The sequence below is a fragment of the Alternaria triticimaculans genome (assembly GCF_023758025.1).
Source record: "Alternaria triticimaculans strain BMP 0046 chromosome Unknown scaffold_19, whole genome shotgun sequence".
NCBI classification, from domain to species: domain Eukaryota; kingdom Fungi; phylum Ascomycota; class Dothideomycetes; order Pleosporales; family Pleosporaceae; genus Alternaria; species Alternaria triticimaculans.
This window is the reverse complement of record NW_026055976.1, coordinates 132,511-159,590: the sequence shown is the minus strand read 5'-3', so window position 1 is coordinate 159,590 and position 27,080 is coordinate 132,511. Positions and strand designations below refer to the sequence as shown.

Below are 27,080 nucleotides of genomic sequence, written 5' to 3'. Positions count from 1 at the left end.
GACAAATGATGCCTTTGACAGATGCCCACGACCACGACGGAGCAGTCCATACCTGCCGTTTCCTAAGACCCCGTCGTTTCTCTCCTCTTCTTTCCTCTGGGATGAGAGACCATAGGTCCGGATGCCAGTACCACAGCGGATAAAAGTGCCATAGGAGGCCGTCAAGGAAGTGCGATTTCCATAGACCGGCGTAATATGTGGCCCCGGTGACTTCTTGTACTTTTCGAACAACGCCAGCCATCGCTGGAAAGGTGTCTTTGTCGAAGCTCACTTCGCGTATGGTATGATCTTCTATATAATCATACCATTGATAAAGCTTGTGACGTATAGGTTGGTTTAGCGGCCTTGCCATTTGCCCAATGGTATCCCCGTGGTAAGTGCGGTGCAAGAACGCCCAGTTAATTTGTCTAAGTTTCTCTTCGTTCTTGCTACTCATAGAGCATTCCCAGGTTATTTCGCCAGTCTCAAAGCTCAAGATACGACGGGAGAGTACTTTTTCTTGTCCAGCCCATCCACGACCATTCAAAGGCTAAAGGTATTAGAAAATTTCAATTGAACAATGCCAAACTCAGGGAGTTCAACTAACCTCGTCAACTGGCATGGGAGCTGTTTGAAAGAACAGATCGAACGAGTCTCCTTCGTCTTTGATGTTCACACATAATGGAGGATTTAGTTCGCGAGGACCAAGGAATCCCTCCCCACAGTGCTCTGCTCGTGAAGCAGCTACAGTCAAAGATGCATTGGAGTATACATCTGCCATATGTGCAGATTCGTGTTCCCAGTCTCTCTTCGAGTCTTGCAGGATGCATAAGCAATCAATCCAGATGTATCCAATGTCCAGACATCGTACAACCATAACAGCGTCTTGCAAGGTTCGCGGTAGATTGTTGAAGCCTATGCCAGACTCGTGGTTCTTCAAATTGATTGTAGTCGTCGTCAAGGGTAAGGTGGTGCCCCAGCAGTAGCTCAACGCCACATAAAGGCCCGTCTGACCTTCGGAAGTCTGTAGAAGCTTGCAACTCTCACCCCGAAGTTGATCTCGCCATGGCTGCTGCATACCGAGCATTTGTTCTCGCCCAGGAAGCATGCTCACGTCCAAGACTCGTCTAGGCAGGGGTACTTGTCGCATTGATCGATTATGGCACCAGGAGTGGCTAGTGTTACATTTGTCCAGCCAAGATAGCATACGTTTCAATGTTTTAGGATGCAGTGTCTCTCTTAGAACAACACTAGTGAGGTCGCAGATTCGCCTTAATGGGTCGTCTGTACTATCCAGTCAGTTTAGGATTTTCTTATTGTTCAGCGTGTGTGAAAATTACCAAATAGTAACCTTATGTAGACGAGCAACCAAGAGGAAGTTACAACACAGTGTGGAGTACCTAAGGCGATTCGGAAGGGCTTATGCGACTCCGTAGCGCTAGGTAATTTCATCCACACCATGGGATTCTGTGGAACGACAGTCTTGATTGTTTCCAATGTGAAGGAGTTTCGTCCCCTCTCCCACGTCGTGCACCAACTCGTTTGATTGATTTTCAGCAGGATGTATGCGCAGAGTGGGCATGTCTTCGCGCGAGACACCATCTCTGCAATAGTGCATCGTCGCTCGTTCCAAGGAAGATTGTCGTTAGGAATCGACGATGTTCGCCCAACTGCGTTGAACCTAAAGCCAGCTCTTTCAAGCGTGTGATCATGTTTCTCTCGTGTGATGACTTTGCGAAACGGTATCGATCTGCAAACGTTACAAAGCGACATGATTGAAATCGCGACGTGCAAATGTGCAGTGGCACGGTGATATCATCGTAGTCCTAACATGTTGTTGTCCCCGCAGCTGTGCCACAATGCTACATATGCGCTAGCCCTCATGTAGCACCTAACATTGTCACATGATCGATAGTCGCCTGCTGCATTCTGTTGTCGGAAGGTTCCAGGCTTGTTTCCCGAATGTTGTAGTGGGTGGTCTATCTGCCTACCACGATGGCACGAAAAGAACATCATTCGTGTTGATAGAGGACCTGGGCCCTCATATAATCGGTGGATATCGTAAATTTACCCTGACTTTTGTGATGTAGTCTGAAGAAGGGTCATGCTCGTCGTTCTCGTCGTTCTCTGTGCATGCGGTGAGTGTATGTCTTCGACGCGCTGCATCGTCCATAAGCCATCTCACAGCGGCAGTGCCGAAGTGAACAGGGGGCTCGGTCGTTAATATCGCGTATCGCCTATCTCTGGCGTGTGAAGAGATCAACGGCTGGTTCGGTCCTATTGAAGCAAACTCTGAAAGAACAAAGAAGGTTCATCATCGGCTCATCTGAGTACGACAGGCATTGTTGCGTCTGATGCAGACAATGACGATACTACCTTTCCATCGACGGTGCGGCAGTGCCAACAGCTTACGGCACATGCGAACTAGTTCGAGGTTTGATTAGAAGAACATGTCTGCGATTGCATCATCCCTCGGGAAAGGCCGTGAATCGCAGCTTACCTAGCCCAAGCGCGTAAGAACGATTGCGCACACCCCGCGGAAAAGATTGGTGTGAACGTGTGGCGGTGCAGCGAAAAACGCAGGGTCTGGCCGCTGCGCCACGTGTACCCGCATGTGTAAACAGGGGCAGCGAGCTGAAAAGACGAAAACTCAAATTCTGTCCAGTCGATATTGCGCGTCACCTGGTGTTGGTGGAGATGACAGTCGGGGCCAGGGGATTGGCTGCAGCCGCAGATGAGATCGTAGACGTGGTGAGACGGGATGTGGCTTCAATCTAGATCGTCGGTTCCCACAGGGGGTGTGGAGTTGTCAATCCTTCCCGCTGTGTGCGAGGAGCGGCTGCGCGTGTCAATCAATTGTGACTATCACTGCGGGATCAAGATGCGGTGGGGAGAATAGGCTTTCTGTGTCTGTGTCGTGTCTGTGTGCAGTGCAGGTGATAGGATGCGCACAGAGTACGGTGAGATGGCATCGTCATAGTTTCGGCTGCTTAACCGCAACAACGCATAGTCGGTTCTGTGCCGTGTTTGTTCGCTGTATCACTGTATCGTCGGTCGCTTTCAACCAAGGCGGCGTCTAGTGACACCTGACAGGAGAAGGGGTAGCCCGGCAGCGGACAACGCTCGATTGACGTAATTGTCGTACCGCATCCAGGACGATCGCTAGCGAGGCTGGGAGCTTGCCAAGCTTGGCAATGTTCTCAACTGGATTTGCGCCGCATGTCGCGAATCACAAGGTTGCTTTTCCGCCAGCTCGGTAATTTCCTTGGGCCCTTGTCGCGCATCCTTCACATGAAGACGCGTTTCGAGCCGGACATGGGTGGGTGAAAAGTCTCACTTCACTTCACGGCCACGCCGAGCTGCATCACCGCCACGCAGTGAAAAGCCTTCCGCAATTGAGGCTGGTGATGCAGCCCGCAGTGAAGTGTCAGGGTCCAGAAGCTGGATGCGCGCAGCTAAGCTGAAGGCGTTAGCGGGCTGGCTCGAGTCGCGCGATAGGACCGATTTGTGGAGTGTGCTTGGACCACGACGTCACACTAGAGGCTGCCCAGGTGGTGGACTCCTTGTATAGCGCCCGCAGTCCTGTTTATTTGTATGCAGTCCTAGAGCCTCCTCATTTCCTAAGAAGCATCTTCCCTTCGCGACTCCTTCACTCCCACCCCACGGGCACGCGACTGCCTAGTTGCCCACCATGTCGTCCACCGTGAGTCCCTCCGCCATCGCGACAGCGCCAGCATGAACGTGCGCTAATCATAACAAAGGGTGGTGAAGTTGGCAAAGCCCAGCAAGAATCCTCCAACTCCCTTTCCAGTTTGGTCTCCACCCTGGTGCCGACTGCCATTCTTGCGCTCGCCTTCGTCGTCGCTTTCCTTATCGCGCGCAAATACTTCCGCCGAGTCTATGCGCCGAGAACCTATCTCAACCATCTGGGGCAGCAGCGACAGACGCCCGCGCCGAGCGGAGGCTTCTTAGGATGGATAAAAGACTTCAAGAACCTCAAGGACGAGTACATTCTCGACCACCAGTCCATTGACGGCTACCTGTTCGTGCGCTTCTTCAAGGTCCTCATCGTCACCTGCTTCCTGGGATGTCTTGTCACATGGCCCGTTCTCTTCCCCGTCAATGCAACGGGAGGGGCAGGCCAGGAGCAGCTCGATCTTCTCTCCATGAGTAACGTCAACCCTGAGGGCAAGAATGTCAACCGCTACTATGCTCATGCCGGAATCTCGTTCATCTTCCTCAGCATGGTCATGTGCATCATTGCCCGCGAGTCCTTTTACGTCGTTAACCTACGTCAAGCGTACCGTCGCTCGCCATGGGGAGCCAGTCGCCTGTCTTCGCGTACCATTCTGTTCACCAACGTTCCAACGACCATGTCCCAGTCTGCCCTCTTCGAGATGTTCCCCGGCGTCAAGCATGCCTGGGTCGCCTCCAACACGAAGGAGTTGGACGACTTGGTTGAGGACCGTGACAAGACTGCTATGAAGTTGGAGGATGGCGAGAACCAGCTCCTACGTGAAGCCAACATGAACCGGATCAAGGCAGAGAAGGGCAAGAAGCACTTCGTTGCCAGCGACGTATCTGATGGCACCAAGTGGATTGACCCCAAGAAACGACCCACCCACAAGCTCAAGTTCCTGATCGGCAAGAAGGTTGACACTATCGAGTACGGACGATCGCACCTTGCTGAGCTCATGCCCAAGATCACTCAAGAGCAAGACAAGCACTGGAACGGCCAGGGTGAATTGGTCGGAGCCGTCTTCCTCGAGTTTGATACCCAGAGGCATGCGCAGGACGCCTGGCAGATGATGCAAAGCAGCAAGACCCGACCTGACAAGAAGCTTAAGGCACGCCAACTTGGTATCGTGCCTCAGGAGGTCGTTTGGGGCAATCTGAAGATCAAGCCTATGGAGCACCTTGCCCGCTGGGCAGTCGCTACCGCCTTCATCTCTGTCATGATCATCTTCTTCGCAATTCCCGGTAAGACCCATCATACACATTTACAGACCTCAGCTAACGTATCCAGTTGCCTTTGTCGGTCTCATCTCCAACATCAACTACCTGGCTGACCGTTTCTCCTGGCTCGAGTGGATCCTGGACATCCCTCAGGTTATCCTGGGTGTTGTTACCGGTCTCCTGCCGGCTGTCATGCTTGCCGTGCTCATGGCCCTGGTGCCGATTGTCTGTCGCTTGATGGCCAAGTTGGCTGGCTACGTTACATGGAGTCAGATCGAGCTCAAGACCCAGAACTGGTACTTCGCCTTCCAGGTCGTCCAGGTATTCCTTGTGGCAACCCTGTCCAGCGCCATCACGTCCGCCATCAACCAGATCATCGACAACCCCGGCAGCGTGCTCACTCTGCTCTCTACAAGCCTGCCCAAAGCCTCCAACTTCTACATCAGCTACTTCATCCTGTTGGGTCTCTCATCGGCTGCCGGAACTCTGCTCAACATCGGCGGTTTCGTCGTGGTCGTGCTCCTGGGCCGCATTCTGCCTGGCAAGACCCCTCGCAAGATCTTCGACAAGCTTACTAAGCTGTCGGCTCCATCGTGGGGATCTGAGTACCCCAAGTGGGTCAACTTGGCTGTCATTGGTATCACCTACTCTGGCATTGCACCTCTTATCCTCGGTTTCGCTACGATTGGCTTTTCCCTCATCTACGTTGCCTTCAGGTACAACTTCCTTTACGTGTACGAGACCAACCTGGACACCAAGGGCGAAGCCTACCAGAAGGCCCTGCGCCAGCTTATGACCGGTATCTACCTGTCTGAAATCTGCCTGATTGGTCTGTTCGCCATTGCCACGGCCAAAAACATCCAGGCTGTCGGTCCCTTGGCCATCATGTGCCTGCTCCTCTTCCTCACCCTCGTCTTCCAGTTCACTCTGAAATTCGCCCTGAAGCACGAGGAAGCTCGCCTCGCCTACACCGACCCATCCCCTGCCCACGGCAGCGTCACCAACGGCCACCACGAGGACGGCATGCACACTCAGAACGGCGAGAAGGTCCACACCACCGATGCCACCCCCAGCTACGCCCCCAAGGCCACTCGCATGCCCGGCTTCCTAGCCAAGATGTTCAACCCCGAGAAGAACTCGATCCACAACCTCTCCGCGTCCCTCGACCAGTTCTACCACCACCCGCAAGAGCCGCTGCCCATGGAGATCCAAAAGCGCGCCTTCTTCAACCCCTCCGTCACCAGCCCCACACCCGTAATCTGGATCGTCAAGGACGACATGGGCATCAGCACACGCGAGATTAGGGACACGCAGAAGACCGTCCCCGGACTCGTCATCACGGACGAGCAGGCTACCTTCAACGAGAAGGGCAAGGTGTACTGGAAGGGTGTCGAGGACGGCCACTCGCGCGAGGCACCCGTCTTTGACGAGCGTATTGTTTACTAGTGGATGGTCTTCTTTCATTTCAGCTAATGACGATGGAGTTCGATACCCAAAAAGGGATGGAAATGTTTTTCCTTGGCTTGTTTTTGCGGATGAGGCAGAGCAGCGATGGCGAATGAGGCGTGTGTTTTCAATTCTATAAATGAGTACCCCTGCTACTTTAGCTATATAGTTCCTAGTAATGATCACTGAATTGCGTATTCAATCTGAAGACTGAACTATGAGTGATGTATCATGGTATGTCAGTGTGATGTTCTATGTAATGGTGTGTATTGGGTATCATGCAACTATGCTCTTCACTCAATGGTGATGAAATTTTCAAACTGCGCCTGCCCTCCGCTTGTCCAAAATCTGCAGCTTCAACCCTTCAGCCGCGACTTCTGTCTCCAAAACCCTTCCTACTCCCTTCTTCCACGTCTCCTCGAGCGTCTTGAGCTCAGCACCCGCACTATCTTGCTGCGACCTCCTCGCCATCTCCACCTCTTCCTGCTGCTTGCCCAAATCCACCAGCTCGGCCTCGACGCCCTTGAGTATATCCTCCAGCTGCGAGTTGCCCACCAACCAAGCATTCTTCCCGAATTTCTCCAACAGCCCCAACTGCGTCAGCCTGCCCTGCACATACTCCGAGCTCGTATACGCCTGCTTGAGCGCTTTATTCCACCGCTCCAGCAGCTCCGGCCTCTCCTCGTCGCTCGTCGGGGTCGTGCTCTCGGGCGCATCGAGATCCTCATAGCGCTTCAAATCGACGCCAGACAGCTTCGACGTAGGGTGGTCGTCGAGCCGCGCGTGCTCGCGCGTGATGAAGTCGGAAAAGGTGGGTGTGTATTTCGTGGCTGCTGGTATAAGCGCCGGATGCATGTCTGTTGTGTCTACGCCCGCGGCTCTGATATCGGCGTTGATGGCGTGTCTGGCTGCGACCAGGCTCGCAGCTGAGAGCTCCGTATCGACATCTATATGCAGTTAGCGAGGCAATAACGGGGGTATCAGTCCAAGTGTCGCGCGTGACTGGGCGCATCGGACATGGTTGCTGTGTTGGGGCAGGAGCAAATTGGACGTACAAGGGAGATGGTCGTAGGATTCCTGGATGAGGGGCATGGCGGGCAAGCGACGTGCAGCGGGCCGGGATAAGGGCGAGGTAGATGGCAGATGGTGTATTGGATGCGCAGGTGAAGTGGAAGGGTGTCGCGAAACTAGAGAAGCAGGCCTGCACGGGTAGATTTAGGCACTGATCGCGTCCGGGCTCCCCGCCAACCAGACGGCGAGGAACCCCGCAACGTCATGCAATGCAGGTGCCAGGCGCGACTGTCAAGCTTCGCGCTGCTGTGTGGCCAGAGGCGATACTTTGTCTCCCTGTCTATCTATCTTCCCTGCTAATCGACTGTACGCCCATGTGCAACCCTCTACGCCTACACGTCTGGCACGCGTAGCTTCCGGTGCCAGCAGTAGCGTACAAGAAGCTCGCCGCGCCCCGTCCAACGGCTTCCAGCTTCTTTCCGCACACTTCCGCCCAGACATCTCTTCGCGTCCATGGCGCGCTCACACATCGCAGTCGCACTGGGTGCGGCCCTTGTTGCCTCGTTGATCATCGCCCAGCTCGTTATCAACCTCGGATTCCCCGTCGTCGACTTCTGGCATGCGCGCCTCGATCAGACGTACACTGGAGCCCAGCAGGATGTCTTTAATAGCGAGAAGCAGGATGGAGGTCAGGCTGGCGATGCTTCTTCGTACCTTATCGGCGTTGGCAAGGCGGATATTACTGGGTAGGTGGCGAGAATATACTGTGTGTGAATGTACTAACGTTGCCACAGTCCCGTCGTCGAGCTCAACATGATGGGCTACGCCAACTCGTCGCAAATCGGATCTGGACTCCGCCAACGCCTCTACTCCCGCGCCTTCATCGTCGGCAACCCGGACGAAGCCAGCGAACGCTTCGTGTACCTCGTTCTCGACACCCAGTCCGGAGACACTGCCATCCGAAATGGCATCTTGGAAGGGCTTCAGGCCATGGGGTCTGAGTACGCTGTATACGGGAAGAACAATGTCGCCGTGACTGGCACGCACAGCCATGCCGGACCGGGCGCCTGGTTGAACTACCTCCTTCCGCAGATCACAAGTCAGGGCTTCGACAAGCAGAGCTATCGTGCGATCGTGGATGGAACGCTTCTGTCTATCAAGAGGGCGCATGAAGGACTTACCCTGGGAACTGTCAGTGCTGGCAGTGCGAAGATTGCTGATGCGAACATCAACCGCAGTCTGTTCGCCTACCTCGCCAACCCCCAAGCAGAACGCGATCGCTATACAGACAATGTGGACAAGACCATGACACTTCTGAAGTTCACGAGAGCCAGTGATGGAAAGAGCATTGGAATTCTGAATTGGTTCCCTGTCCATGGCACCAGTATGCTGGGAAACCAGACGCTCATTGCTGGAGACAACAAGGGTGTGGCCGCGTACTTGCTGGAGAAGGATATGGAGGCCAATGCGGCCGACTCAAATGCTGCCGAGGGCTTTGTGGCAGGCTTCTCGCAAGCCAACGTCGGTGACACGACGCCCAATGTGCTCGGTGCGTACTGTGAAGACGGGTCAGGCCAGCAGTGCCGACTCAACGACAGCACCTGCGGAGGAAAGAGCCAGGACTGCCACGGTCGTGGACCGTTCTTCGGCCTGGACGACGGAGGCCACAAGTCCTGCTACGAGATTGGCAGGCGTCAGGCCGAGGGTGCCAGGAGCATCTACGACTTCAATGCCGTCACCCCCATCTCTGGCAAGGTCCGCTCGTTCCACACCTATGTCGACTTCTCCAACTTTACTTTCACCCTTAGCAATGGATCCGTCGTCCACACATGTCCCGCAGCCATGGGCAACTCCTTCGCAGCCGGCACATCCGACGGCCCCGGCGCCTTTGACTTTGTCCAAAACGACCCCGGCGCGCCCTCGAATCCCTTCTGGAACCTCGTCGGCAGCGCCATCGCACCACCAAGCAAAGAGCAAAAGGAGTGTCAGTACCCCAAGCCCGTCTTACTGAACGTCGGACAAGCCAACGTCCCATACCCCTGGTCCCCAAACATCGTCGACATCCAAGTCCTGCGTGTCGGCCAACTCGTCATCATCGTGTCCCCAGGCGAGGCAACAACCATGTCCGGCCGCCGCTGGCGCGAAGCCGTCCACAACGCCATCGTATCCACCAACATCGCCACCTCGCCCATCGTCGTACTAGGCGGCCCAGCAAACAGCTACACGCACTACATCGCCACAGAAGAAGAATACAGCATCCAACGCTACGAAGGCGCTTCCACCCTCTACGGCCCCCACACCCTAAACGCCTACATCAACGCCACCCTGTCCTACCTCCCCTACCTATCCGACTCCTCCCTCCAACCCCCTCCGCCCGGCCCCTCTCCCCCAGACAACCGCGACAAATCCATCTCCCTCATCACCGGCGTCGTCTACGACGGTGCCGGCTTCGGCCGCTCCTTCGGCCAAGTCACAAAAGACGTCCTGCCCACATACGCCCGCGGCGCCACCGTCTCCGCGACCTTCGTCGGCGCGAATCCGCGTAACAACCTCCGTCTTGAAGGCACGTTTGCGGCTATAGAGAAACAGAGCAGTGATGGTGATGGTGGTGGGACGTGGACGCAGGTTAAGAACGACGAGGATTGGGAGGTCGTGTATCAGTGGAAGAGGGTGAATGGGCTTACGGGCACGAGTGATGTGACGATTAGTTGGGATACGCCGGTTCTGGGGACGGAGAAGGGGAGGTATCGGATTAGGTATTATGGGGATGCTAAGAAAGTTGGGGGAGCTGTTGAGGAGTTTGAGGGGGTTAGTGGGGTTTTTGAGGTTCAGTGATGGGGTTGGTTGGTTGGGGTTGTGTATGAATGTTATGTGGATATATAGGGATGGAAAAGGGAGGTGTGGTTTATACCCGGTGTTGTTGGAGATTGAATTAAGGTTATCTTGCTTCTCAATTCGGAAGTGTGTCATTGCATATGAGAGGGGAAGGGGATGAAGTCACATACGATGTTTTGTCAGATGTATCATGATTATCAGCATGCTATATCATCGCTGTTACTCGTATCTCTGCCTACGACGTGTCTTGTCACCATCTCACATCGACTATCACAATACATTCTGAGTCCGCATATCTCTCTCTCGCGATGGTTGTTCTTTGATCGCACGTGCACCCTCGTAGTCCTTCTCCAAGCTTCGCAATGAGTATCATCGACAGATACATAGGCTTTCCTTGTCGTTCCCCACACTCTCCATGCTATTCTCCGTCCTCCAACTCCATATCCTCATCTTCAACCTTGACTTGCTGCCTAGTCGGTAGACCACGACTACCGGGCCAGCCTGCCATGCCAATCTCCATGTCATTGACCTCGCGGGAGCCAGTGTGCGCTTCTTCACTCTTGTCCTGCTCTTTCTTAAGAGCTTTCTGCAGCTTGCTCACAAGTGCTCTGTTCTTGGCCCTCTCCACTGCAAGTTGTTTGTCCAGAGCTTCGGCATCGACGTTGTTCTTCTTGAATGCTCGAGCATCTCTCTCGGCGTTCTCAGCATTGCGAAGCGCATCCTTCAATTGCTTCTCCAGCTCAGATATCTCTGCTCTCAATGCTGTTATGGTGCTCGCTCCCTTGATGTTGACAGTCGGCTCGGATTCTTGATGAGGCGGCGAGTCCTGATTGTCCGGGTAGCTCGCTCGCTCGCCCGCTGTAAGGCTCGCTATCTTCTTCTGAGCACCAGAGAGATCTTGGCGGAGTCGAGAGTTCTGTATCTTAATGTCGCTTATCGTTCTGGTCAAGACTTGTTCCTGTCGCTGTGTGGCAGTCACGTTTCTCTGTGCGACAGCTTCATCGCGCTCTTTGCAGGCTCGGAAGAATTTCTCTTCGAGGTCAAATATACGATGGCTTTGCGCGCCATGAGGTCTCGTTGAGCGGGCGTCTGCGAGTTCTTTGCGGAGGCGGGCGTTTTGCTTCTTGAGATCGACCTGATCGTTGCCGCGACGTTGTCCTTTGGAAGCCTGTTCGTTCTTTTGTTCCTTCCTCGCTTTCTTCCTTTGTTTCTTCAACGAAGCGAGCAGTTCCTGGAGTTGTTGTGATTAGTACATGCTGCATGATACCGTAGTTCAATGGCTTGTGAGGTTATCATGGATTGGGATGCACTTACCTTATCGGTCGGCTCGAGTTTGGGAACAACGGCAGGCACGATCTCTGCTGGCTCTTGATTCACGGGCACCCATATACCGAGCTCATCATCTTCTGACTTGACGCGCGTTGCATACTGCTGATACCGATCCATGACAGCCAGGTCGCCGTTGTGGGTTAGAGCTGAAGTGGTGTGGAGAAGTTCAGATTAGAGAAGCGGGGTGTTGTGAGGTTCCAAGGATAGCAAGCGTGCACGTGGCGAAGTTCACGAACGGGGAAGGAGCGAAGTGAAGGTGAGTGCGCTGCCAAGAAAGTGCGAAAACGATTGGACACATCGCAGGTGATTAGGAGAGTATAGCTGAATGCAAAGTTCAAGCCATGATAACTTCTGTATAAGAGCTTCGCCTTATTGTGCAGCTTTTCGCATATGTCTTGCGTTGCTCGCTATCATTCATCCTCCATGAACTCTTCATCCTTGATGAACACTTGTTCCATGATCTCTTCGTCCTCGAGTTTCTCTCCTTCCTCAAGCTCCTCTTCACTCGCCTCAGACGGATATTCCTCGACACCGGTAAAGAGTTCTAATCGATCCGCAGCCTCGCGCAACCGCTCTTCAGCCTTCCTCCTTTTCCTTCCTTCCTCTCTCAGCTTCTTGCCCTGATTCTGTAGGCTAAGATTCAACTCCCTGTTACGAGCCTGTTCAGCTGCAACATTGTCCCATAGTTGCCTTATCACTTCCTTGTCTTCCACGTCTTTCTTGTGCTCGATGCTATTGTTGTACGCTTCAGCGTTGCGCTTTGTGGTTTCGACCTCTTGCTGCGTCTCCTCAAGTCTCTTCTGCAGTTGAAGATTCTCAAGCAATAGGTGCTTGATAGTGCCAGGCTTCTTTGGAGTGGTGATAGCCGCTTGGGTAAAGATGAGGTTTCTCTCAATGTCTTTCATTCGCTGCGCTGAGAACTCGTCGTGAGCCTGTCTGAGCTCCGTCTCGAGACGTTTGATGCGATTTTTATCCTTCGTTGTCTGTCTAACTCGATTGGCTTTCCTGTTGTTCTTTCGCTGGGTGGAGATCATGTCGTCCTGATGATGTAGGGTTAGCGCATGCTATCAGATATAGTATTGTGTTGATATCACGAGCTTTTCGTGGAAGCAGGCGTACTTACATCATCGACAGGCTCGACTTTGGGGACGACAGCGGGGAGACGCTCCTCAGAAAAGCGCTCTTGCTTCACTGGCACCCAAATTCCGAGCTCATCATGCTCTTCCTTGATTCGTACCCCGTGCTGCTGATGCGGATCCATAGTCGTAGAGGCGCCGTTGTGGCAGGAGATTGAGGTATTGTGAAGGAATTAAAATTAGAGGCGGGGTGCTGGTGAGGTGAGCGAGCGCGCACGTGGGAAAGTCTTTTCGATGAGGAAGGAGCGAGGTGAAAGCGAGTGCGTTGCCGAGGAGGCGCAATGACGACGACACATTGGAGGCAGGCGCCAACGGAAGTGATTAATCCTCGAAAGTCTGCAAATACCACAATTCAAAGAGCACATCACAATGTGGAGTTCAAGCCATGATAACTCAATGCTTTCGAGCGCGGTGTAGACCGATCCTCCAACCCACGCCATTGCGCCAACCCAAAAGAAACTCGTGATAACATCCCACTGCTTCACCATCAAGACCACTAATCCACAGTCCCCCACTGCGGCGGCCCACCCTCAATCTGTCTAACCTCCTTCTGCCTCTTAACATTCCTCTCATAATGCTCCTCCTTCTCCTTCAACATCCGCCTCTCCACCCCAGCCCTATGCTCCAACTCCTGTTTCCGCTGCTCAATCATCTTGCTCTCAGCCGCCATAGTCTCCCTCAGTTTCCTCTCCTCTGCACTCGCCCGTGCAGCAGCGGCATCGCGCTCTTGCTCTTGTACCAAGTTATGCCAAGCTACTCGTTCAGAGCGCTTCATGCGTTCCGCCTCCCTTACGCGGTGGACTTCGAAGTCGTGTTTCTGCTGCTCCAGGGCGGTGTAGTGTTGGGTTGCTTTGGTTTGTAGTTCCAGTTCGACGGTTTGGCTCTCGCGCTTTCGTCGGAGAATGTCTTTGTGGCTTGTTTCCTCGATCGTACGAGTGTGCTCGAACTTCTCCTTCTCGTGGCGGATGGAGAGCTCGTGTTCCTTTTGCTTATCTACGAGTTTGGCAATCGCGGGTGGGATGCCTGTTGCGCCGACGGGTTGGAGTGCCGACGAGGAATAGTAGACTGGGAGACAGGCCTTGTCGCGCAGGAGATCGAGCAGGGCCTTTTTGACGGGAGCGCGGGCGGGTGTAGCGATTAGCTCAACGTAGGAGTAGGGTGAGTAATGGAGGCCCGAGGATGCGTCGCAGTAGACGTGTGCTTCATCGTTGAGGTCTTGCCATATCTCCGTCTCTAGCAGAGCCTCTGTGATGGGAAGGGCGCTGTAGGCATCGTCGAGTGCGAGGATGACACTAGACTTCTCGTTGCGAGCGCGGAATTTGGGGTTTACGCGTTTGGTCAAGAGAAGACGCAGTAGCTGGCGAAGCTTCGAGCGATGCGCGGATGTGGAGACTCTCGCGTTGAGACATATCTCTCCGAGGACATTCCTACCGCCATGGAGACGGGATGGGTAGTTTGGATCGTGAGCATGCTCCAACAAGGCCTTCGTGACCTCGGCGTTGAGTTCCCTAGCTGACTCATGTAACGCACCATCATTTGCTAGCGAGCATGGCGCTAGTAACTTCACTGTGGCTTCCCCAGACACACTGCTGCTAGCGTAGAAGAGTGCGGATTTGTTCCAGACATCCCGAAGATCCGCATCCGAACCCCGCACGACTAGTGCATTCACTATCTCATGACGCCCCTCACGAGCGGCGAGCATAAGTGCCGTAGTCTCCGAAGCGGCAGAAAGTCGGTCAACGGATGCTCCAGCTTCCAAAAGGGCGGAGATTACGGCGTCCGAAATGCGCTTCTGTGGTTGAGCTAATGCCCAAAGCAGTGCGGGCACAGTTTCGGGTCCGCAGGACGAATGGAGAACCGTGGGGATGGTTATCTCCGGATTCAAGCCGTGCTTCAGGAGTAGCGTGATGAGCGCGCTATTGCGTGGGTACACAGTCATGGTGGTGATGAGTATCGGTGGCTTGTTATAGCCGACACCGAGCTGTTCAATTATGCAACCGTGATCGAGGCATGACTGTATTGCGGCAACGACTACTTCGTCTTGGAGCTTGGAACTCAACAACGCTGGAACGACGACGTTGAACTTGGGGTTGTGACGCATGAGCTTCTCAAAGATGGTGTGACTGTGCTTTTGTGCTGCGAAGACGAAGCATGCCCCATCCGCCGTGTTGACATCCGCGTGATACTGAAGCAACAGCTCAACCCAGGGCTCCGTATACTTATCATGCTCGTTGCTGAGGACTAGTCGCAGAGCTGCGTCGATGGCAGACTGTTCTACTCCACGGGCCAGTAGCTCTTGTGCCATTTCACCAATGCTCTCTTTCTTTCCTTCCTGCATCAACTTGTCGTCGGTGAACAATGTACGGAACGACCTCGTGACGCTAGATCGTGATGGTTGGTGACGTCCACTGAGTATTAATGCCATTAGCGAGCTGTTTCCTGAAGCTACCGCAACACTCAACGCTTCGCCATCGTTGTGACTCACAGATGCTCCTTGTCCCAACAGCAACCTGGTACTGGTTGTGTCATTTGTGGCAACGGCCTGTCGTGTCTCCGCGGCAAGGGCTTGGTCCAGAGCGTCCTGTGGTACTCCCAGTTTCAGTAAAGCATTGAGTATCGGTGCCTTCTTGTGGGGATCTTCAATCGCTGTCGTGTACTTGAACGCGGTGCTTAGCAGTCTAGGGCTGGCAGTGAGGAGCCGCTCGATGATATCAATGTTGTCGGGGCCGCCATTGATGGCAATCTGTAAGGTCTGACTAGCTGGCTCTTCTTCAATTCCATGGTTCAGAAGCAAGTCAATGATCTCGAGTGTTTTTGAATGTCTGCCAGCTCGTGAATCAAAGGCGAGAGGTAGGGCTGCCGATGTCGCTGAGGAGTTGGGTCTGGTGTTGCAGAGCAGACGCAAAAGAGAAATGTCGACTTGAGTCACTGCCAATGACAAGGCTCTCTCGTCGACGTTTGCACCTTTTCGAACAAGGTCTGTTATCAGAGCCCCATCCCGCCCAGCCGACGTGTCTGCGATTGCATTGACTAGTGCTTGGTCGACACCTGGACCACTTGCGCCGTACTCTAATAATAGCCGTGCGATTTCACGTCGTTCCGATGCCGAGATTCCATCAGCACGGAAAATGAGCGGAAATACGTTCGCTAGTGTCTCTGGCGGAGGACGAGCGTTGAAAATAGACTTAAGTGTCCGGACATCTCGATTGACCACTGCAAAATGAAGTGCGCCGTTGTCGCCTGAATCGACAGGTGCCCCAGCACCAAGAAGGAGGTCGATCAACTGAGTGTCTTTCTCCTTTGTGGCTTGCGTGAGCAATCGACCAAGAGGCGGACCTGATGCGCCTTTCTTTAGCAAAGCGTCGACTACGCGAAGTCTATCTGGCTGTGGGGTGTTGGTCGGCAAAACAGCCAGCGCTGATGTCGCATGCTGAGGGGCGATGGACGTCTGGAGGATGGCATCCACTAAGCTCCAGTTTGAGTTTTCGATGGCCTCTCTCAGACACTCTGCATCATCAGCCGTGGTCGGTACGCCGTAGCTGACCATCATCTTCGCGCCAGCAGTATCGTTGCTTCTTGCCAGACAGATGAGGAAGTCCGGTAGACCACGACTATCGGGAGGTAGCCCGCAGCAAAACAAGAGCTGTAGGAACTGCAGCGTTGCCTGCCGCGTCGGTAGCCTCATGGTAGTGTCGAGCGCATGTTGCAGGTTCGGTTCGTTAAGACGGATCGGGCCAGCGACCAAAGCGGTGGCCAGCTTGTAGGCCTGTCTTCCAATCGCCATGTTGAGAGCACTTGCGGAGTCGAAATTCGGGTCAGCGCCGTATGCTATTAGCAGAGATATGACAGCATCTGAGCCTTGCTGGACCGCTGCAGGTAGGCAAGAATTGATGATCTGAGCACGCAGTGGCTTTGGAGCTCGCAACAAGAGCTTGACGAAGTTCAGGTCATTCGATCGGACTGCATTGGCCAAAGCATTGGGAAAGTTGTTCAGGTCCGCCCCGTGTCGCAGTAAGAGGCCTATACTTTCTTGATCGCCGGCAGCCAGAGCAGCTTTCAGTCCTTCGTCCAAGGTCTGTTGGTCCGCACCAGAGGCGGCGAGGATGTTGACACCATCGGCTTTCCTCAGGCTTGCGGCCTGCTGCAAGACCGTGCTACGGCGGCGCAATGCTGTGTTGGCCTGATTACTCGATCTTCGCTTCTTGTCGATTGTCTCGATGATATTCACTTTCGCGCCCAGAGTGAGGAAGGCTTGGATCAGGCCGGGTCCAGTCGTGGGACTGCGGATGACAGCGGACAAGGCTTGGTCGAGCTCCTCCTGCGAGAATTGTGCCCCATCCTGTCCCTTGTCCTTCTCTTTTGAGCTTTTGAAGATGCTCTTCAACACGTTCTTGCTTTCGGGATTTTTGGCTCTCCGTTCAAGCAGGATGTTTCGGGCTTGCGAGATGTCCTCGTCGCTGACTGAGATGGCCGGCTGTGTTGGGGCCGGGAGGACTGCTTGGCGCTGTTCGACGGGGATGACGCCGGCATTACGAATGAGGTCTTTGAGGCTCACTCTTCGTTCCATGGTGTATCGTGGGATGATTACTATCGCATACCCAAAGAACCGAGGCAGCGTATTTCTAAAGAGGTTCTACATGAGGGCGTTGCGTAGTGCACACACGTGTAGGCTGAGGCGGAGCTGCGGAAAGAGCAACGACGCTAGCTCGATCCGATTCGGTGAACTCAGGGCCGACGATATGGCCGTCTCACTCGGATCATCACGACGCGACTCTCCGAATCTCCAGCAGCGCCGGTGATCTTAGATACAACACTGTCGCCGGAGCGATGCTCTCGGTCTTCTACATCGACCGTATTCAACACGGACGAACACGCTTCCTGCCTACTCGCGTTTTGCCACAAGTGCTGACCTCGGAAACCTAGGGCAAGCCACCGCACGGTCTCGAACCTGGAGGTGCAGGCTGGCCTTCTGCTGGCCTTGCACTAATGCGGACCGACTCCTCACTTCAACGCAGGTAAGGTTTCTGTTACGTTCGACGTCTGGGGAAACGGGTGATGACATCCTGCCTGCAGGCGGCGAGCGGCCCACGTGAAGACCAACACGCGGCAAAAGCATCGCGAGACATCTCAACGACTGCGGCGTAGTTGGGTAGCGGTCGCGGTTGTTTCAGGGTGATAGCGGACGAACTGCACACGATATGTTTCCTGCCCCATTTCGGGCCGTCAGCTCATTCCCCACGTTTCAGGTTCTGTGGCAGGTTCTGCAGGTACCCAGGTACCAGTTTCAGCAACACTGTCTACTAGTCACATGGAACTTCTGTCCTTGATGAGATTTCCCTGTAGCTACGCCGCAGACAGGGTGAGATTGCGGCTCTTCTGAAGTGGCTTCCTTCCTAAGAAAGCTAGGGCTCCTGTCGCCTTAGGTTCGACGACGGCGCATCGTGGCGTACACGACGAATATTACATCACGAACTTCGCAGCGCGCCATTGAACTTTGCAGGTTATATCGACGACCTGTTATGATCTTCAAAATCTCTTAGCAGCTTGGCCAACATCGAAGGACCCACGGGTTGTTTGTCTTTGCAAACGTCGTCAACGCTCTTCTACCGCAAGGCTGGGATGCCTCGTTTCAGAAGACCGTTGGCCACACTGACTCGCGACAGTTGTGCCTACGCGAAACCGCGCTCTCGCCCGACACCACGGCACTTCAACCGTTAATCCATGTACCAACGTATCTTGATCCTGTCGAAACACCAACATCGACCTAAGGATCATGTCAAACGTTTTGACATGTTATCACCCGCATTTGCAATCTAAATCCATGTAGAAGCTACCTGAGAAGGTCCGACGAAGGGATGACAGAACTTTATATAAGTCGTCTGACGTCTTCATCCAGGTAGGACAAGAGCACGCGCAATTATCCAGCTTTCAGCCTTTCAGCCTCCTTATTCCATTCTTCATTCGTTTCTTCGGGCTCTGGTAGCTCTACATTCGTTCGCGTACTCGTTAATTCCAACAACACCTTCTTTCTTATCCATAACTTCAGGATACACAAAAGTCTTACGATTATCGAAAGCACTCTTTACCGAAAATCGTCAACATGCACGCCTCACTCTTTCTCACGGCCTTTGCGCTCATTCCAATGGCCATGAGCGCGCCTTCGCGTCTCCCGCAAATCTATCCTCGTCAGGAATGCGACGATACCGCCAACACTACCGCGCCCGCAGAGCCCGCGCAACCTGGAGCACCATCTTGCGACCTCAGCGGCATCCAACAGCCCGCCTCTGCGCTCCCACCACCAACAGCCGACATGTCCCTCGTTCTTGTCGCGCTCGGCATGGGCACACAAAACTACACGTGCAGTAACGCGACAGCCACACCAGCCGCAATCGGCGCTCTAGCCCAACTCTTCAACGCCTCCTGCGAGATCTCATCCAACCCTACTGCTGGTACTGCATCTCTAGGCCGCGTCCAAGAATCCGCGTCTATCGGCACGCACTTCTTCCTCGACACTACTACTCCCGACTTCGACATCCTTGGTCTTGGCAACACGGTGGCTAAGAAAGTCGACGATACGCCTGCGCCCGATGCGACTAAGGATGTAAAGTGGCTTAGGCTCGAAGCGCAAACAGCGTCGACCAGTGGTGTCAAGATGGTGTACCGGCTCAACACTGTGGGTGGAATGGCACCAGCGACTTGCGATGGTATGACACCTGGTCAGGTGGTTACTGTGGATTATGAAGCGCAGTACTGGGTTTATGCTTAGAGAAGGACGTCTCTGTCAAGGTGTAATCTCAGAGCTGGCCTCATCTGATCTTTTATGAGTGGTCGACTACGACTGCAAGACGTTATGTTTGTTTTCTTGGCAATCCAGTAGGAGGATGATCTGTTTTCTTGTACGATTTCTTTCTTGTTATTTCCTTTGACACACACTATTTTGGAGAGGCGGATTTGCTTTATGGCTATGTAGGATACGAGAACAGCTCAATGTAACAACATACATCGCGAGTACAGTTCACATGTGCTTGAAGTCAGCATTTACCCGCTTACTAGAGCAGATCACTTATGGCCACTCAGGCATTTAACCTTCCAATTATTGTTGATCGCATTGAGTCGTAGGGGCATGAGACATTCCATTAATCCAACCAAGGGCCACGTCCATCAAACATTCTTAAGCGCTCGAGTAGATGAATCCCAACTGGTCAACCTCATCGCCCGAACGACCAAGAAAGCCAACAATACCACGACCAGCCCCCGCAGTCCTCGTAACACAGTCATCCGTCTTGACACCAGTAGAAACCGTCTTGCCAGCACTAGTGGTAACCAGCGCATAAAAGATCCTCGTCTTACCGTTCTTCTGACCCTGACACAGCTGTGCAGAAGTCAGCGTCTCGTCCGCAGCCAAAGCGAGCGTAATCGCCTCGCCACCAGTCCCACCATGCGAAAGCGTCTGTCCAGAAGTCAAGCTAACGGAAACAGCATCAACGCGCTCCTTGCCACGGAGCATGATGGAAGACACCTTCGGGCTGGCGAGACTGGAGATGGCGCTCAGGTCATTGTACCACGTACCTTCTTCACCGCCAAACACATCAGACACGCTTCGGCGGGCATTCAGGCTCCAAGAAAAGTCTACAAGCACACCGTTGTGGTCGCTCAACAAGTCGCCGTTCTCCTGGAGGAACATGTGGCCTGCGTAGTCGAACTTCGTGGCCTTGAGCGTTACAGCGTCAGAGCCGCGGTACCAGGTCTTGTCGACGATCTCGCACTCGTTGGTCGTGGAGGGGTTCGAGCAGAGAAGCGCGTCGGCGCCCTTGGCAGGTGGGACACCGTTCTTGACGAGCTCGAGCCAGACATCCGTCATGCCGTTTTCGGTCTTGAAAACGTCGGGGATGTCGTCGGTGCGTGTGTAACGCGAGTTTGAGTCGCCGAAGACGACGACGGCGTTGCCGACGGAGTTGGCCTTGATGTAGTCGGAGACTTGGCGCAGGTTGGCTGCGCGGGCCTTGTTGTCGGCGGCTGTGGTGCTATGGAGGTTTAGTGGGTTGTCATAGGGTTGAAGGAAGTAGGGTGACTTACCCGGCATCGGCGTGTAGGTTGTACATGTCGACTACTGCGCCTTCGGCAATCTTGACACGCATGAAAGTGAAGCCCTTGGGTGTGAGGCAGTCCGCACTACTGTTGACAGAGTGTTATGTTAGTGTCGTACTATGCAATGTGTTTGTGCCATCGTTTGAGCTTGACTTACTCGAAAGTACTGCACGTGTTCCACTTGACTCGCTGAAATCCAGTGTAAGGATAGTTGCTCAAAGTGTTCAAGCCGCTGCCAAATGGCACTCCTCCGCTGGTAGGCGTCCTATATGGGTGATCGTCGTTGGCATATAGTGTGGCATGGTAGTTGAAGTCCTCTTGAACGTTGATGACACCGATATCGTATTGAGAGAACAACTTTCCAATACGGGCAGTGTTTGTTGTCTTATCACCGGGAACATCGTTGCCGTTCAGGGCAGCAGGAAGACCAGCGACATTGAAAGTGAGGGTGTTGAACGTGCCGGAAGTTTGGGCAATGGCGAGGGGAAGCAGGGAAGAGAGAGCGTAGACGGAAGCCAGAATGGAATGCATCTTGAACTGTGTTGAGGACTTGACAACTTGATCGTGCAGTCTGATCAAATTTCTATCAATGTAGGCTTGCTCTTAAGTATACAACGACCTTGATGGTGACTCGCAGGCGTGGTGCGGGATAGGTTAGGCTACCTTAGACGTCATAACGAATGGTAGGCCAAAGGGATGGCATGTGTGTTTACATGCTGCGCAGTGCACATATTGTTGCAGGCATTGATTTCGGAGGTTTACCGTTGCAGGAAGGACCAATAGCTCACAGGTCTCGGGTGGGTTAGCGTGCCCGAGATCAATGCGAGATCATCCGGAATCCCTGCGCACGTGCGATGGAGATAGACGTTGGGTGGCAGGTTACTCGAGCCTGCGATAGGAAATATAGAGTGAGACGGAGAACTGAGAAGCGTGTGCGATTGTCGTGGTTTGCTTCGCACACTGGCGGTGGTTGTGGTTATAGTTTTGCAGCACCGCGAATCTTGATCCACAGCCCCTCGACTGTAAGCAGCGGCTTGCCCTGTCGATCCCTCATCGTGGCTTTCATCCGCATTTTGTTCCCTGTGTCCCCAAGTACAATCGTTTCAATGCCGACAACACCAGGGCATAACACCGGCGCCAGAAGCTTCACGTCCATGGTGGCTGTGGCTAATCGGCCCTTAAGCACCTCTTGTGCCGACTTTCCATCATGAAGCTGGAGTCTCCAATAGTCTTCTCCTACTTTCATAAAGCCAAGGCCATGCTCAAGCACAGTATTGGCAACCAGGATATGCAGCATTGCTTCGTCCATGAGCGTCAATAATGCGCCACCATGGCAGATACCGGGAAAGCCGTTCAAGCCGGTTCCATACTTGATCAGAGATATTGACTTGGTGACTTTGGCGCCCGGCGCCGGCTTCTCGTACAGCTCGAGCCAGTTTCTCACGCCGTTGTTCGCGCGCATTGTGTCGCGACAAAATCGGTCCGTATCCTCACCCGGTTCGGTGCCTCGCTGGCGGTCACATGCAATCCAGCTGGGAGATGTCAGGTACGGTGTAGCCCATGTCAAAGGTGCAAAAGCTTCGAGATGTTCGGATGTTGCCGTCATGGTAGAAAGCGGAGAAGTGGTGTACTGTGTCCAGAATGCAACCAGTGCATCAGTGTCTTCCTCTTTATCCTCATTTTCACACTGTTCTCGTCAAAGTAAGTGGTTATTAATGAGTCAAGCGCTGATGGGCGTCCTTCTGTGAAAGGTAGGTTGCTGATGGTAACTTTCCTGTAACAGTTGCTCGTGAGACTGTGGCGCAAGGCTTTGGTGTGCTGCGCAGAAGAACCGCCGGATCAGAAGCAGGCGGCAGCAGCCGAGGTAGAAATATCAGTCATGCGGCTGATTTTGCCTCCTGCGCGACGTCGTGAAGCCAACATGCTATGATTGGAAAATGGCAGCATCGGCAGTGCTGTACTGTATGATGCAGGCGGTCGAGTATGCAGCACGCAGGAGCAAGCTGCCAAGTGGAGGCGCGCAATCTTAGCGCGTGTCACGAGGAGCGCTGCTAGCACTTGCCCAGGTGGCCTCTTCACCACACCCGCCATCGCGTTTTCGCCTCAGACGTCGGTCTTCGTGTAGTCGGCGACTACGCTTATTCATACTCGATTGGCACGCATGCGCAGTTTCCGAAATTCTGAGGGTTTACAGATGGCGATCTGTGCCACAACAAGGCGACATCCTATCAATGTTGGACTGGGTTGTCTCGTTTCGCTGGCGGCACACATCACATCGCCTCAGTCGGCATCAAGCTGGGTAGCTTAACAAATCGCTACAACGAAAACTAAGTTGCTTACACAGTCTCACGATGAGTATACGTTGGCAAATGCAACCGCCGAATTGCGAATTTCATGCTGCCGCAGATGCCTCTCACAGTCACGTGCTGCTTACTAACTTCATGTAATCGCTCTACAGAACCTATCATCGCGCAGAGAGCGTGCCGAAACATGCCGGTAACTCATTGAACATCATTGCCATGCGGCAGCCGATGCATCAGATGCCTTTGCGGCACCCAAGTGTCCCCAGTTGCGCAGGTCGATTATAGAGCATGGCACCATGGGCACTGATGCGGTGGATGGACAGTTTAGTATAAGAGAAGGCGCTCGTTGATGGGCAACGCATCATCAACCAAACTCCATCTCAGTCAGCTCGAGAAGCAAGTCGCGACGAAAGGTGTCATCATGTCCAGCCCCATCAAGAACGTCATCATCCTAGGAGCATCCGGTTCTGTTGGTGCACCCATACTTGACGCGCTCCTCGCGGAACCCTCCTTCAACGTAACCATCGTCAGCCGCGCATCCTCATCAGCCTCGTTCCCATCTCACATCCCCATCATCAAGATCTCGGACGCCTTCACGACAAAAGAGCTCACAGAAGCCTTCAAGGGTCAAGATGCAGTCGTAGTCGCGCTATCTACCAGCCCAGTCACCGCTGGCGGAAGAGATGGTCTAGCATTCCGCCTCATCGACGCTGCACTCGCAGCAGGCGTCAAACGATTCATCCCCAGCGAATTCGGCGCCAACAATCTCGATCCCCGGGCTCGCGCCCTCGTACCGATATACGACCTCAAGGGAGAAATGCTGGAGTACCTCATCAAGACATGCGAAGAAAGTCACGGCAAGATGACGTGGAGCAGCATTTGTTGCGGCAGTTGGCTGGACTGGGCACTCGATCCATCAAAGTCTGGTAACTTCCTCGGCATAGATGTTAAGGAGAGGCAGGCGACGGTATACGATTCTGGGAATAGGCGCTTTGCCGTTACGAGTAGCAAGAACACCGGCCTTGCAGTTGCGCGTGTCTTGGTCTATCCCGGGTTGACCGCAAACAAGCAGATCTTCTTATGTGACTTCTCGGTCAGCACCAGGCAGATTGTAGAAGCACTGGAAGTAGAGACTAAGGCCAAGTTCCATGTTGAGGAGAAGGAGAGCGGCCCGGAGATCAAGCAGTTTCGAGAGAATTTCGAAGCAGGGGATTTGAACGCGACATTTCGGTTGTTGGCAATTAGTTTCGGGGCTGATGTAGATGTTGGGTACGATTTCGAGGCTGAACAAGAGATCTGGAATGGTAAGCTAGGGCTTCCCAAGGTGACACTCGAAGAAGTAGTTCGTGAGGCTGTAGATCTAGCGGCCCGCTCTTAGAAGCAGCAGAGGTGGAGCTGAATTTGGAATGCGACATGAAAGTTACTGTTCTCTAATATATACCTCCTCTCCTCGCAGCCATGGCACACCACACAGTTCTATCCTCCCACCCTCTACTCCCCCCCTAGATCGTCTTCACCGGTCCCCCGGGCGGCGTATACCCCCTCTGCCCCGCCTGCACCTGCCAAAGCTGCACAAGCACCCCCTCCTTATCATCCGGATCATACGCCCCCGGCAGTCCCACACCGCCCGGCAACCCCTTCCCCCCATCCCCACCCACCTTTATCTGCACACACGCCGGATAAAACTGCGCCCCCATCCTCGTCCCCGCAACATGCAGCCCCAGTATCTCATGCCTGAGCAGATACTCACCGGGCTTCAGGCCAGCGGGTATGGTAACGGTCCAGCTGGCGCCTTGCTTGGCGAGGTAGTCGGAGCCCCAGGGAGGGGATTTGCTGGTGTCGTAGCCCATTTGATCGAATTTGACCCAGGGGGTTCCGGTGTCGCCTTTGAAGGTTGTGCAGTTGCTGCCGCAGGAGGCGAGGTAGTTCATTACGGGGCCCGAGTGCGAGGAGCCCCATTGGTCCCATTGGAGTTTGCTGGGTGGATGTCAGCGTGAGTGTCGAAGTCGGAAATGGTGTGTTGATGCTTTTCATCCAGCAGAATACTAGGCAGGAGAGCAGGAGAAAGAAAGAACATACACCTTATCCCCCGGCAAAACCGGTATAACGCCTTTCGCTGGCAGGTTACCTCCCACATTGCACGTAATGTCTTTGGACGTGAAGTCAGGAACAGGTCCGTTATCTTTGATGCGACGGGCGTAGCGGACGGGTTCGGGAGTGAGATAGTCGTCTTGGCCCACTTGCCAGGCTAGGTAGTTGGCTCCGCCATTGACTGAGATGGACTTCAGGTAGCCGTGAGCGGATGCGGAGGTGATGAAACCGAGGAGCGAAATGGCAGAGATGAACATGATGATGGTGTTGAGCGAGCTGCAGTGGATAGCAGCTGGGTGTGTTTGATCTTGTTGACCGTGTTTCTGCCGCTCCATGTTGTGGTTTATATACCATGATGTTCAAGTCCTTTCTCAGTACCATCTGCATGTAGTCCTGCAGTGTAACAATGTTCGACCCGGAATCCGTAGATTAGCACGATGCTTGTTTAGCGATCGCCTGCTGCTTTTTGGTGGATTATTCCATGTTAATTCTAGAAGGCGTGGACGTGACTCAATTTAGATTGGGCGCATATTACTACATGGCGGAGTGGATCCTCCGTGTCCAGATTGGGCGGCGAGGCGGAACGTCGGACGTCGTTTCAGTCTTCGTAGTACATCGGAACACGGTGTGGCAAAACGAGCTGCGAAAGATTGGAGTTATTGGAAGAGATTTGATGAATTCTTTCTGTGTTACTCATGAACTCGGCGAGATAGCAACGTGAAGATCACGTGCAGAGAAAGTGCTTGTCTGCAGATAGATCTATACATCACCCCAGATGCCATGCATACCAACCATCAGTACCTCTTGTATCCTCCCCGAAGATGCCTAGCACTGGAAGTAGCAGGTCGACAGCCTGTCCCAATAGTCCCGGTCCTGGTTGACCCACTCAGTGCGGTTGCACGAAGCATCCTTCCAGCCCTTGAAGCTATCATCGAATTCGATAGTACCGACCATACCGCCAGTGTACTGGAACTTGAACCACTCCCAGTGTGCACCAGGAGTCATGTTGATCCACCTGAGGCTGAAGGTGTCGGTGGGTTTGAAGAGACCGTGGATCTTGAGTGCTTGGCCCGGTGGCTTGCCGTCGATCGACTTTCCGTTGAGCATGCCTTTGAGAGGCTCACCGTCGTCCCAACTGTATGATGTCAATGTGTGTACTTCTGTCATGACTGGCAAGTCGGTCATGGTGAGAGTGGTTTACGTACGTCATGCCTTCGATGGTCTTGTTCTGGCCGTCCGAAAGGGCGACCCAGACGGTAGTGTCGATATCTTGCGGATTCTGGGGCTTCTTTTCGACGATGTTGAGGTAGAGGTAGCACATGCCGTGAGCAGGTGGATCTTGTCTCGCGACGGCGTCGGAGGTTGACGTGGCGACATCGGGAGATGCAGTGGGCACCGCAGCAGCGTTGGCGACGTTCCAGATGCCCAAGGCAATTACCAAAGCGGTGTTGAGGAGCTTCATCGTGAAGGAAGTGATGTACCGTGGGTTGTGGTGTGTTTTTGTTTTGGAGAGTGTAGGAAGGCTAGTTGCGTCAAGCGAGGGAAATTTGCAGAGGTGCAGAGACTTTTGGACGGCAAGAGATTGCAATAGCAGTAAGCGGTGAAAACGCGGATTCAATGTGAAGCCGGCTAGAATATTGAGAGCCGACTGCGGAAGGCACGACTAGCGGTGACGTCGCGTAAACACAAACAATCAGCGCACCAAAAATGCACCAGACGCGCTGCCCATACTTTTCGTAAAAGATACACAAACACGCCGAAATAGAGAGCTGATTCGCTGTCTTCAAGAACCCACTCCCATATCATACAATCTTCGCTCCAAACGCCAATGTAATGCAAATCACAAACGGCTGGCCCAGACGGAGCTTTCCAGCACCGTGAGAGAGGGAGTCATTAAGCGACGATA

General features: G+C 53.7%; 12 protein-coding genes across 12 annotated transcripts; 4 read left to right on the top strand and 8 right to left on the bottom strand.

Annotated features, from left to right (window-relative positions):
- Window positions 1-3,670: 3,670 nt before the first annotated feature.
- J4E78_009200 (uncharacterized protein) lies at window positions 3,671-6,381 on the top strand (the record flags this gene model as incomplete). Its single annotated transcript, XM_049369794.1, has 3 exons — window positions 3,671-3,682; window positions 3,741-4,959; window positions 5,006-6,381. 3 exons carry the CDS (start codon window positions 3,671-3,673, stop codon window positions 6,379-6,381), a joined length of 2,607 nt encoding a protein of 868 aa, XP_049218424.1.
- Window positions 6,382-6,696: 315 nt separating this feature from the next.
- Window positions 6,697-7,473, bottom strand: J4E78_009199 (uncharacterized protein; the record flags this gene model as incomplete). Its single annotated transcript, XM_049369793.1, has 2 exons — window positions 6,697-7,328; window positions 7,437-7,473. 2 exons carry the CDS (start codon window positions 7,471-7,473, stop codon window positions 6,697-6,699), a joined length of 669 nt encoding a protein of 222 aa, XP_049218423.1.
- Window positions 7,474-7,905: 432 nt separating this feature from the next.
- Window positions 7,906-10,227, top strand: J4E78_009198 (uncharacterized protein; the record flags this gene model as incomplete). Its single annotated transcript, XM_049369792.1, has 2 exons — window positions 7,906-8,138; window positions 8,187-10,227. The coding sequence occupies 2 exons, from the start codon at window positions 7,906-7,908 to the stop codon at window positions 10,225-10,227; spliced, it is 2,274 nt and encodes a 757-aa protein (XP_049218422.1).
- A 418-nt stretch (window positions 10,228-10,645) lies between these two features.
- Window positions 10,646-11,673, bottom strand: J4E78_009197 (uncharacterized protein; the record flags this gene model as incomplete). The annotated part of the gene is made up of 2 exons (XM_049369791.1): window positions 10,646-11,458; window positions 11,542-11,673. 2 exons carry the CDS (start codon window positions 11,671-11,673, stop codon window positions 10,646-10,648), a joined length of 945 nt encoding a protein of 314 aa, XP_049218421.1.
- A 293-nt stretch (window positions 11,674-11,966) lies between these two features.
- J4E78_009196 (uncharacterized protein) lies at window positions 11,967-12,817 on the bottom strand (the record flags this gene model as incomplete). The annotated part of the gene is made up of 2 exons (XM_049369790.1): window positions 11,967-12,596; window positions 12,680-12,817. The coding sequence occupies 2 exons, from the start codon at window positions 12,815-12,817 to the stop codon at window positions 11,967-11,969; spliced, it is 768 nt and encodes a 255-aa protein (XP_049218420.1).
- A 371-nt stretch (window positions 12,818-13,188) lies between these two features.
- J4E78_009195 (uncharacterized protein) lies at window positions 13,189-17,259 on the bottom strand (the record flags this gene model as incomplete). The annotated part of the gene is made up of 1 exon (XM_049369789.1): window positions 13,189-17,259. The coding sequence occupies one exon, from the start codon at window positions 17,257-17,259 to the stop codon at window positions 13,189-13,191; it is 4,071 nt and encodes a 1,356-aa protein (XP_049218419.1).
- Window positions 17,260-18,792: 1,533 nt separating this feature from the next.
- On the top strand, window positions 18,793-19,458 carry J4E78_009194 (uncharacterized protein; the record flags this gene model as incomplete). Its single annotated transcript, XM_049369788.1, has 1 exon — window positions 18,793-19,458. One exon carries the CDS (start codon window positions 18,793-18,795, stop codon window positions 19,456-19,458), a length of 666 nt encoding a protein of 221 aa, XP_049218418.1.
- A 405-nt stretch (window positions 19,459-19,863) lies between these two features.
- On the bottom strand, window positions 19,864-21,455 carry J4E78_009193 (uncharacterized protein; the record flags this gene model as incomplete). The annotated part of the gene is made up of 4 exons (XM_049369787.1): window positions 19,864-20,716; window positions 20,769-20,867; window positions 20,938-21,351; window positions 21,451-21,455. 4 exons carry the CDS (start codon window positions 21,453-21,455, stop codon window positions 19,864-19,866), a joined length of 1,371 nt encoding a protein of 456 aa, XP_049218417.1.
- A 301-nt stretch (window positions 21,456-21,756) lies between these two features.
- J4E78_009192 (uncharacterized protein) lies at window positions 21,757-22,386 on the bottom strand (the record flags this gene model as incomplete). Its single annotated transcript, XM_049369786.1, has 1 exon — window positions 21,757-22,386. One exon carries the CDS (start codon window positions 22,384-22,386, stop codon window positions 21,757-21,759), a length of 630 nt encoding a protein of 209 aa, XP_049218416.1.
- A 1,046-nt stretch (window positions 22,387-23,432) lies between these two features.
- J4E78_009191 (uncharacterized protein) lies at window positions 23,433-24,461 on the top strand (the record flags this gene model as incomplete). Its single annotated transcript, XM_049369785.1, has 1 exon — window positions 23,433-24,461. The coding sequence occupies one exon, from the start codon at window positions 23,433-23,435 to the stop codon at window positions 24,459-24,461; it is 1,029 nt and encodes a 342-aa protein (XP_049218415.1).
- Window positions 24,462-24,585: 124 nt separating this feature from the next.
- J4E78_009190 (uncharacterized protein) lies at window positions 24,586-25,509 on the bottom strand (the record flags this gene model as incomplete). Its single annotated transcript, XM_049369784.1, has 2 exons — window positions 24,586-25,060; window positions 25,163-25,509. 2 exons carry the CDS (start codon window positions 25,507-25,509, stop codon window positions 24,586-24,588), a joined length of 822 nt encoding a protein of 273 aa, XP_049218414.1.
- Window positions 25,510-25,999: 490 nt separating this feature from the next.
- Window positions 26,000-26,636, bottom strand: J4E78_009189 (uncharacterized protein; the record flags this gene model as incomplete). The annotated part of the gene is made up of 2 exons (XM_049369783.1): window positions 26,000-26,309; window positions 26,380-26,636. The coding sequence occupies 2 exons, from the start codon at window positions 26,634-26,636 to the stop codon at window positions 26,000-26,002; spliced, it is 567 nt and encodes a 188-aa protein (XP_049218413.1).
- Between the last annotated feature and the right edge of the window lie 444 nt (window positions 26,637-27,080).